General features: G+C 35.4%; 1 protein-coding gene across 1 annotated transcript in view; it reads left to right on the top strand.

Moving 5' to 3' along the window:
• Window positions 1-11,698, top strand: part of LOC106871085 (centrosomal protein of 162 kDa) — a 69,932-nt gene that overhangs the window by 13,756 nt on the left and 44,478 nt on the right. Inside the window, exons 7-13 of the mRNA XM_014917370.2 lie at window positions 2,905-3,135; window positions 4,809-4,886; window positions 5,984-6,084; window positions 7,540-7,609; window positions 8,308-8,445; window positions 8,972-9,063; window positions 11,114-11,240. Of these exons, the coding sequence (XP_014772856.1) occupies window positions 2,905-3,135; window positions 4,809-4,886; window positions 5,984-6,084; window positions 7,540-7,609; window positions 8,308-8,445; window positions 8,972-9,063; window positions 11,114-11,240 (837 nt within the window). The remainder of the gene's footprint in view (window positions 1-2,904; window positions 3,136-4,808; window positions 4,887-5,983; window positions 6,085-7,539; window positions 7,610-8,307; window positions 8,446-8,971; window positions 9,064-11,113; window positions 11,241-11,698) is intronic.

The following is an 11,698-nucleotide window of genomic DNA, read 5'->3' as shown; positions in this document are numbered from 1 at the left end:
TTTCGAGCGTGGCCGTTTTCGTGCGGGTGACACGTAAAAGCACCCACTACACTCTCTGAGTGGTTGGCGTTAGGAAGGGCATCCAGCTGTAGAAACTCTGCCAAATCAGACTGGAGCCTGGTGTTGCCATCCGGTTTCACCAGTCCTCAGTCAAATCGTCCAACCCATGCTAGCATGGAAAGCGGACGTTAAACGATGATGATGATGATGATGATATAGGAACATAAACCTTCTTCCACGAAAAGACAGCTTAAACTGTGCTCTAAATGGAGGTGTAGTCAAATCCTATTTTATGGACTCAACCATGTTCTAAAATAAGTCGAAAGATAAGCTACTATAAATCGGCACAAACTTTCCGGATAACCCAATATTTAGAACCACAATGTTTAATGTATCTTCTGTTATTTTTTTGAATGGTTGTGTGTGATTTGAGGGAAATTTAGCTGGTATTCTGAAAATAGACTCTCACTTATTGGTCCTTGCTAGGCCTTGTAATGAGTGAAAGTGGACAATGTTTATCTGGATTGTTTATTGTATCATAAATACCTTGGGGTGCACTTCTATTAGTAACAAGTGCCACTGTTATTGAAAACTATTCTAAGTTTTAACATTGCTCATCTCTCTCTCTCTCTCTCACACACACACACACACACACACTGTCGTCGTTGTCGTCATCATCATCATCATTAAAAACTGCTTTCCATGCTGACATAGATTTGACAGGATCTGTCAAATGCCAAGCCTGCATTGAACTTCAGTGTTTACTTTGGCATGGTTTCTACAGCTGGCTGCCCTTCCTTACACCAACCACTTCACAGAGTGTACTGGATGCTTTTTGTTGTGACACTGGCACTAGTGAAATTGCCATGTAACTTGCAAGACAAGAAAAGACACAGAAAAAGGAATAAAAACCCTCAATTAAGGCAAGTGGGTGAAGTATTTAAGAGTGGGGTGATAGTGTTTTTATGCCAGATGTTGGGGAGGCTAAAGTATGATAGAGGGACAAGCACAAGTGTCTTGCTATAGAGGAAATACTTGGTTACACCACATTGCATAAACGAGAGTGGGAGTAACTGGAAAGAAGGTAGAGAGGATGTTGACAAGATGCCAGAGCATTTCAGGATACAAGAATATGACTATATGAGAGGATATGGACAGTATATTGGTAGAAGAGAAGGGGAAAGTTTCATAAGAGTAGAAGTGCAGGCATGGCTGTGTGGTGCACTGGAAATTGGTAGAAGGCCAGCACACAAACCCAAAATGAGGTTCAAGGACTGCCTTAGAATTGCTCTGATGCAGAGAGGGGTTTCAGTTGTTGATTGGGAGAGGGAGGCACAAAACCAAAATGGATGGAGGAAAAGAGTGCACAGTGGTTGTTCGAAGTTTGAAAAAGAGAGAATGAAGCACGAGAAGATCAAGAGAAGGCTTAGAAAGAATGAACCTGTGGAAAATGAAGGAATGTTGCTTTTTATGTGTGCGATTCGTGGGAGGAAATGCTTGAGTCATGCAGGCTTGGTCAGCTAACAGAGAACTCACAGGAATCAATCCCTTATAAATTGTGAGACGCCTATTGTTCACAACAGAACATGTGCAACCTGTGGAAAGGTGTGCCTTTCAGCTGGAGGACTGAAAAAGCATGTCAAAAGACTTCATACTGTGGAACCTGTTCCCTCTGCCAGCCAGCACAGCGGTGCATTATGTGATAAAATGAGCAAATCTTTGGCTGGGCTCAAGAATCATACAACACATTGCATTGGATCATCAATGACTCATTTCAATGATTTTTTCTAGCAACGGTTTTGCTCTTATACATAAAGTAGTTACTATGTATGTATGTGTGTGTGTGTGTGTTGTGTGTGTGTGTGTGTGTTGTGTGTGTGTGTGTGTGTGTGTGTGCGTGCGTGTGTGTGTGTGCATGCGTGCATGTGTGTGTGCACCTGCACGTGTGTGCTTATGTGTGTGCATGCATTATGTGTGTATGTGTGTGTGTGTGTGCATGCATGTGTGTATGATGTATGAATATCTGTACAACAGGTTATATATCTATATGGGTCTGTGTATGAATATTGTATGTCGTTATTTTTTTACTCCCTATATATATGTCAATGTATATAGATACAAGCTTTTATTTTATTTATTTGTTTACATGCATGTATATGAGTATATAATTGTGTGTATGTCTTTATATATATATATATATATATAAATAGATACATAGATAGATAGATATATAGATGTATTGTATACATAGGCACAGGCATGGTTGTGTGGTAAGAAGTTTGCTTCTTAAGCACATGGTTCTGGGTTCAGTCCCATTGCATGGCACCTTGAGCACGTGTCTTCTACTATAGCCTCGGGCTGACCAGAGTCTTGTGAGTAGATTTGGTAGGTACCGATGTGGGTGAAGCAAGGTGGCCCTCGACAGGTTGTCCCGTAGGTTGTCCGCCACATTATGTGATGCTATTTCCTCCTCTTTGTATATATATATATATATATATATATATTACACACATGGATATATATTAAAACAAAGACTGGAATATATTGTATCATTTTAATAATAATATACTTGAGCATGAATTTCAACTTGTGTGATTTTCTCATTTGAAATAAAACATCTACATATTACATGGATACAACTGATAACTAGAATACACAGACATCCTTCATGATTACACAGCTTGTATTATAATCCTTTCTGTATACTATATGCATATATATTCTTTTATTCTTTTACTTATTTCAGAAGAGGGGATTGTGAAGCTGGCTGAGCGATTCCTCTCTGTAAAGGTCCGATATATATATATATATATATATATATATATATATATATATATATATATATATATATATATATATATATATATATATATATATATATATATATTCTTCATATTTGTTCAGTATTTCAGGGAACGGTCACTAATGAAGAAATCAAAGAGCTTCATAATGCTCTACACAACATTAATTTGTCATCAACTCTTCCAGCTAATGAAATACTTCCACCAAATAATTTGGTTGTTGAGGAAGCAAAGCAGCCACACTATCTTGTGGATGATTCTGTTCAGTTTTCTAGTGATGCACATCTTAATAATAATATTAAAGAATATATTCCAAATGCTACTCTCAGTACTGGTAAGTATTAGAATTATATTGATTTTATTCTTAGTCATACGGCCTACATTTTATATGGAAGAGGAATGAGAGTGTAGGACATTCTTGTCTTTATCATGGGGGTAGACTTTACCTTTCATCTTGTGATTTATATAAAAGAAAGTACCAGTAAAATACTTGGTTAGTTTAGTGTGCTATACCCCAACCACAAATTTGTGGTTTTGTACCTCATTTAAAAATTGTCATCATCAATATTGATTTCAAATTTTGGCTTAACGCCAGCAATTTCAGAGTTGGGGGCAAGTCAATCACATTGACCCCAGTGTTCCACTGGACTTTGGCAGAATTTGAACTCAGAACATAGAGACAGATGAAATGCCATTAAGCCTTCTCAGAATTGATATTTAAGCATTATATTAGAATATAATTTTGTTTTTTTGCTAAACAAAAAAACAAAAATAACACATATTCTGGCACTCTGTCAGTTATGATGATGAGGGTTCCAGTTGATCCTATGAACGAAACAACCTGCTCGTGAAATTAACATACAAGTGACTGAGCACTCCACAGACATGTGTACCTTTAATGTAGTTCTCAAAGAGATTCAGTGTGATGCAGGATATGATAAGGCTGGCCCTTTGAAATACAGGTATTACTCATATTTGCCAGCTGAGTGAACTGGAGCAATGTGAAATAAAATGTCTTGCTCAAGGACACGACATGCTGCCGGTTATCGAACTCATCATCTTACGATCGTTATCCAAATACCCTAACCACTAAGTCATGCACCCTGACACAAACCGTACACACAGGTATGCCTCAATTTAATGTTGTTTTGAGTTATGTCACTTTTGACTTAACATCAAATAAACCTCAACTTCAGTTGACTTAACTGGCTTTATGAAGGGCTTAGTGAAAATGTTTAAAAGCATAAAAATATAAAAATAAAAAAGCACCTGAAAATCAATACTGAAGTGGAAAATCAAATAAAATACACATGAAAATATGTACAAACCATCATTTAAAAAAGTTACAAGCATTTATTAAAAAAGATATAAGCTAATAAAATTATTTATTAAAAAAGTTATAAGCTAATAAAATTATTTATTAAAAAAGATATAAGCTAATAAAATTATTTATTAAAAAAGATATAAGCTAATAAAATTATTTATTAAAAAAGATATAAGCTAATAAAATTCTTAAACCATTTATTAAAAAAGATATAAGCTAATAAAATTCTTAAACCATTTATTAAAAAAGATATAAGCTAATAAAATTCTTAAACCATTTATTAAAAAAGATATAAGCTAATAAAATTCTTAAACCATTTATTAAAAAAGATATAAGCTAATAAAATTCTTAAACCATTTATTAAAAAAGATATAAGCTAATAAAATTCTTAAACCATTTATTAAAAAAGATATAAGCTAATAAAATTATTTATCAAAAAAGATATAAGCTAATAAAATTCTTAAAATGATTTTTTTGTGTTACACAATTATTGAGTTAAGTCATGTTTTGGAACCAGTCAAAAGTTTAAGTTGAGGTATTCCTGTTTTTGCATAATGAATTTAATTTTAGTCTACAAAGTATATGAGTTATTTTATTTGCACATTTTTATTCTGTAGATAATCTTGTGGCTAATAATTGGGGACGTCATTCTTTAAATTAATAATTTGTGTTTGTTTTATCAGAGGCCAAAGAAAACAATACATATGAAAGTCTAGTGAAAGAATCAGAGAAAACAGAATTAAATCAGAGAAAATCAAATGGTAAATTTCTCTTTCAGTATTTTCATATTCTTTTAGTGTTTTAAACGCATATAATTCTTTAGAGAACAAGTGTGAAAGTTTATTAGTGTAAGTCTTAGCCTGCAGTGTGCTCCCAGTGTGCTATTTGCAATAGCAGGTTTAAATTTTACAATTCAGTGGTTTGACTATTGTCTTGGTCTACAGTTTTACTTCACTTCAATGTTGAAAAAGATCAAAAAGATATAGTGGATGAATAAAAGAAAAAAAAACGTATCAGAATGATTCAGGCTATGTGGAAGAAGTTTCCTTCCGAACCACATGATTTTGGATTTAGTCCCACTGTGTGGTTCCTTAGACAAGTGTCTTCTACTATAGCCATGGGCCTACTAAAGTCTTATGAGTGGATTTAGTGGACAAGAACAGAAAGAAGCCTGTCATATATGTATGTATGTATGTATGTACATACGTACGTATGTGTGTATGTACCTTTATGTTTGTGTCTGTCTCTTTCTCACTGCTTGATAACTGTGTTAGTTTGTTTACATCCCTGTAACTTACTAGTTCAGCAAAAGAAACCTGTGAAATAAGTACCAGACTTAAGAAAATATGTACTGGGGTTGAATTGTTGAATATTTCAAGGTGGTACCCCAGCTAAATCTGAATTTCTGTGTATATGCACATTATCAGTAGCAAGCATCCACTAGCAACCACATACTTTGATCAATTTAACCTCTAATGATACAGAAAAACAATGATTAACAAACCACTGGTGTCACAAGTAGTTGGTAGGCCAGATAAAAATTTATTCTAAGTGACAGAAGCAGTATTATTTCAAAATAGCATTCTGTATGTCTTACTTAACATACATACACATTAGAAAATCATACAGCTGTGGTATTTGTCTTGATAAAGTTTCTTATATAGATGTATAAAAAACACAGAAGAATATCATTAAAATTTTAGATGAAAATTATCTAGCAGAGATGCTTCTTTGAGCATCATCAGACATTTCAGTTGGTAGCTTGGCTGGGTTCATCTCTAATATAGAATTTAACAAAAATGTTGTTAAGTCAATAGTTTGTGTTTCAAAGATTTTTGGTCTCTGTTGTATTCCTCAGCCAAATCATCAGCAGAGAATTCTGTAGGAGACATTTATGGTTTTGATCTCAGTCCTGTTGTCATCAACAATGAACCAGCTTCGTCAGTGTCAGCATCATTTGTGAGTAACCGTTTTTCTCAGCTATTTTAAACATTAATGTATAACAACCCATCTTTTGGTTTTCTTTACATATATGCTTTGAGGAGGAAGAAAGGCAATGCCCATGGCCTTTTACAGGACTTCTGATACTGGAAATGGGGTGGGGTGGAGAACGGGTGGAAGAAACCACAACCTATAGGTCACTGCAGTAGGATGCAGAGAAACCCAAGATATGAGTTATTTACTGGCTAGGGGCCTGGTCAGTAAATGCTTACAACAGAGCAACCTTTGGTAAAAGCACTCCAAAGACCAGGTGATTGTGTTAATCGAAATTGTTCAACTTAAACCAGCGTGGAAGATGGACATGAAAAGATGATGATAATGATGATGAAGATGATCGCACACATGCACACACACATACATACACGCACGCACACACACACACACATAAACACGTGTGCGCGCACACACACACACACACACACTTATCAACCTAGTTCATAAAAATTATGGAAAGGAGAGGTGATAATATGTATCCCTACTGGAGTCTGATTCCCACATTGAAAGATTTAAATTTTCACCATTTACCTGAATACAGACATTTGGGCATTTGCATAGAAACTTCATGGCAGCCAGAAGTTATCCGTTAATCTCAAACTCTTGCACAACTGTCCACAGCAGGTCCTGTGACATGCAGTGAAATGTCCATTTTGAGGCCTACAAATTTTTATGAACAGGATTGACATGTGCAGCTGTTGTGGAAGTGCAGTTGGTGGGTGTAGAATGAGTCAGCTGACTTTTGCAGATGACATGCTACTACTTGGCTTGTCAGAAGGTCATCTCCAGCATGCACTGAATGGATTTGCTGCTGAGTGCTGCAAGGAAGGCATGTGAATAAGTATTATGAAAACTGAGACATGAGTTCTCTCAAGAAAGTCTTCCCAGTGCATTCTGCATGTTGGTGGAACATCATTGAAGCAAGTGGAGAAGTTTATGTATCTTGGGGCTGTATTCACAGTGCCCCTGGACTGGCTCTTGTGCAGGTGGCACATAAAATACACCATTTTGAGTGTGGCCGTTGCCAGTACCGCCTGACTGGCCTTTGTGCCGGTGGCATGTAAAAGCACCCACTACATTCTCGGAGTGGTTGGCATTAGGAAGGGCATCCAGCTGTAGAAACTCTGCCAAATCAGATTGGAGCCTGGTGTAGCCATCTGGTTTCACCAGTCCTCAGTCAAATCGTCCAACCCATGCTAGCATGGAAAGCGGACGTTAATCGATGATGATGAATGGGAGGCAGGAGGAGACTGAATTGGAAGCTACCAGCTCCAGCATTCAATCCTTAGAAGAGAAGAGGTTGGTAAAAAAGTCAAATGTAATGTTGGGTAAAAAAAAGTTTTACTTAAAATGTTCTTAAAAATGTTTTAAGATACTTTTAATATGTAAGCTGTTTTTATTTTCTTCTTTGTATTGAAGGAACCCCAAAATATTGAGATTGCTACCTCTGAGCAATCCAGTCTTCTTGTGACTGATCTTAGTAAAACAAGTAAGTTATAACTATCAGTTGCTTTTATATACCTTATATGTAACTACATTTACCTCAGTTTTCATAAAAATTCATCTCACATAATGCTGTTTATTCCTTATTTAAATCCTTATTTCATTCTTTATTTAAATTACATTTCACTAAAATTACATCATCATGATATCGCACTTATTTCATATATCACCTTATTTGTCACAGATTGCACTGTGATTATGTAGATGTCATATGGCTAAATGGTTAAGAGATCCTCTTTGCAATCATGAAAATTTGGGTTCATTTTCACTACATGAGATCTTGGGAAAATGTCTTTTACTACAATCTTGGGTTTGACTGGAGCCTTGTGGGTAAAATTGGGTAAATAGAAACCATGTGGAAGCTATATGAACGAATTGTATGTGTAATTGAAAGGTGCAGCCTTGTCACATTCTGTGTTATGCTGGATCTGTTCAATGATTAAGGTTATATGTGTCTATGGAATACCCAACCACTTTCACCCTAATTCAATGAGTTGATAACACAATTGATCAAACTATTGCAAATTCATGGCTGTAAATTGCGACCGAGATCTATTATTAGCACTGAGCTTACCTTAAATGCAACTATATTTACTAAACATTTCATTAAATGTACCTTACATTATCCCTCTGTTTGCCTTACATAACCATTCTCATTTAAATAACATTTAACATTTGTTTCAGCCAATGTGTCAAAGAAGACCAACAAATACAGTAATGTACCTAGTTCAGGTTATGGATGGAAGACAGTTTCAGTTCATCGATCCATGACAAAAACTTCAGTTAATTCTAATAAATCTGCTGCAGTAAGCAAGACATCTGGTGAGACTTGGGTTGAATTTATTCTTTCATGTTTTCTTCTTTATTTCTGTTATTCTTTCATTTATTCATTTATTTATTTTCTTTTTCTTGTCTTTTGATTTGTTCAGCATATTTGACAGCATAATTTGTGTGGGTTTAATGAACCTTTTTTGGATATTTGTTTGCATTGACTAGCACTTGTACCATTCTCAGATCAGATTTCTTCTGAATGTAACGTTATTATGAGTAGAATACCTAACTACCACCATTATATAACCTGATCCAGTGTGCCACAGACACAAGCATTCAACATTTGTTCAAATAAATCATTTGGATCAATACAACACTGATCATTGTCTTCAACTTGTAGTGAGCAGTTTCTCAGGTTGTTAGATGGGGAAAGTAAAAGAGTTAACAGGTTAAAATGTTGTCACTATATCAATATCAAAGATGAGGTCACAGATTTAAATTAAGTTCAGTGTATGAAAGCTCTTCTGAAGCATAAATTAAGACGACAAATTAAACATGAGTTTGTATTTTGTTTCAGGAACAAACCAAGTTGCACCGGTGAAATCTAAGATGGAATCAGCAAAGAATATAGAAAAAAGTTCAGAACAACTTTCAAAATATCTTAATGATGTAAGAAAAAAATACATATCATCTGAAATTTATTCTGTATATTATATCATTTATGAGAAATTTTAAAGATTAATGAATTGAGAAAGCATCTGGCAATAGATGCTTTTCTTTTAAATGAAGATCATTGTATTAATCTATATTAATATCTATCTGAATATAGGCTTGGAAACATGTTATTGATTTAATAATACATTCTCTAAATATAAAAATACACACACACATCCATGCACATACATATAGAGATCAGTGAATTCAAAAGATTATGATAAAAGATGTTAATGCTTTAAAGTAAAATAACAATTATAAACTTAATAGTGAATAAACACTGCAATCAATGAATTTATTATTTATTGACAAAGATGACTGCCAAAATATAGATGTGTGTGTGTACACACACACACACACACACACACACACACACACACACACACACACACACACACACACACACGTGCATGCTAATCGCTTTACAGAATGTAAAAAAAGCACCTAGAACATTTAAGGTAGTTAACATTAGGAAAGGAATCCAGCCATGGAAAATCTGCATCAGTAGCATGGAAAAAGCATGGAAAAGTGAGTGTTAAACAATGTTGATAGTGAGGATGATGATGAAGATGTATGTGTGTATATCCCTCCCTCTCTCCTTCCTTCTCTCCCATCAGCCTGTATTTTAAACTTTTGAACTTGCATTGTTTTGGCTTAAAAAAAGAATTTAAATGTATATATGAGACAATGCTTCATGAAAACAATATATATCATCATCATCATCATCATCATCATTTCATGTCCACTTTCCATGCTTGCATGGGTTAGATGGTTTGACTGGAACTGGTCAACCAAAGAACTGCATCAATTCCAGTCTGATTTTGGCTTGGTTTCTACAGCTGGATACCCTTCCCAATGCCAACCACTCTGAGAGTGTAGTGAGTGCCTTTTACATGTCACTGGCATGGGTGATTTTATTTGTCACTGCACTGGTGCTTTTACATGTCACTGGAGCTTTTATGTGTCACAAGCACAAATGCTGTTACATGTCATCAGCTTTTGATTTCACTTGGCTTGACTAGTCTTCTCAAGCATTGCAAATCTCCAAAGGTCACACTCACTTGTCATTGCCTCCGTGAGACACCACATTTGAAGATCATGCTTCACTACCTCATCCCATGTCTTCCTGGGTCTACCTTTTCACCAGGTTCCCTCCACAGTTAGAGATCAGCACTTCTTTATGCAATTGTCCTCATCCATACGCATCACATAGCCATACCAGCACAGTCGTCTCTCTTGCACACCACATCTGATGCCTCGTATGCCCAATTTTTTTCTCAAGATGCTTACACTCTGTTATACATACATACTGACATTGCACATCCAGTGGAGCATGCTAGCTTCATTGCTTTCAAGCCTTTGCATATCCTCTGCAGTCACAGCCCATGTTTCACTCTCATGTAGCATGGCTGTTTGTACACAGGCATCATACAGTCTGCCTTTCACTTTGAGAGAAAGGCCCTTTGTTGTCAACAAAGGTAGAAACTCTCTGAACTTTGCCCAGCCTATTCTTATTCTTGCAACAATACTCTTGGAACATCCACCTCCACTGTTGACTTGCTCACCTAGATAATGAAAGCTATCAACTACTTCTTGGTATCCTCACTGGCATTTCATGGAGTCTATTTCCTGTATATTTCTAGTGTTTATTGTACCTGTGCATCTGCCACACATGAAGACTATTTTCCCTGTTAACCTTCCTCTGATATTGCTCCACCTCTTATCTACCTGAAGGGATTTGTGATTTGTCTGCATTCCTACTTAGACTTTAGTTTTTGCTAGTCTTAGCAGCAAATACCAAAGTCTTACAACTGGTAGTTTGCCGGCAAAGCACATTCACTGGCTTAGTGTTCATTGGGTATGTAATTAATGAGAGAGATGGAAGATGGAAAATACAAGAATCTTTATTGATCACTGCAATCATTTCGACCCATCTGGCATATTCTGTCTCTCTCATTAATTACATATGTATATTTATGTATGTATATATAAATGTCTGTTGCAGTCTAGAGCACATCAACCAATTGTTAAGAACTCAACAGATGCTGACACAATTGACAATGCTCATCCAGAGGTCAATATTTTAAAGAAACAGTTGGAAGAAGAAAGAGAACTGATATTTCAACTGAAAGGTAATTCTTCCTCTTTCCTCCAGTTTTCCTTCCTTCTTTTACTTTCCACCTTTTTCTTTCTTTGTTATTGGGTTGGTTTTATATTTTAACACTACAGTGATTCTCAAACTGTGTTCAGTAAGAGTTGTCTAGGTCCATCATCGATTTAGGTTTTAGAAAATCTGTATTAGTACTTGAATGTCTTGAAAAATGTGTTGCACAGGCATTGGTTCATAATTATTGTGGTTTTTCTTCAATAAATTTTATTCAACAAAAACAATAACAACATTTAGCAAAAACATCTTTAAATGATTATTCTGACTGGCTGCCAAGCAAATGGGAAGCAGTAATTGAAGTAGATGGTGAATATGCTCCGGAAGAATTATTTAAAGATGTTTTTGTTAAATGTTGTTATTGTTTTTGTTGAATAAAATTTATTAAAAAAAAGCTGCAATAATTATGCACCAACCTAATATATA

The sequence above is a fragment of the Octopus bimaculoides genome, chromosome 1 (assembly GCF_001194135.2).
Source record: "Octopus bimaculoides isolate UCB-OBI-ISO-001 chromosome 1, ASM119413v2, whole genome shotgun sequence".
In the NCBI taxonomy this organism is placed as follows: Eukaryota; Metazoa; Mollusca; class Cephalopoda; order Octopoda; family Octopodidae; genus Octopus; species Octopus bimaculoides.
The sequence above is the reverse complement of the archived record's forward strand: the minus strand, read 5'-3'. Positions and strand labels throughout refer to the sequence as shown.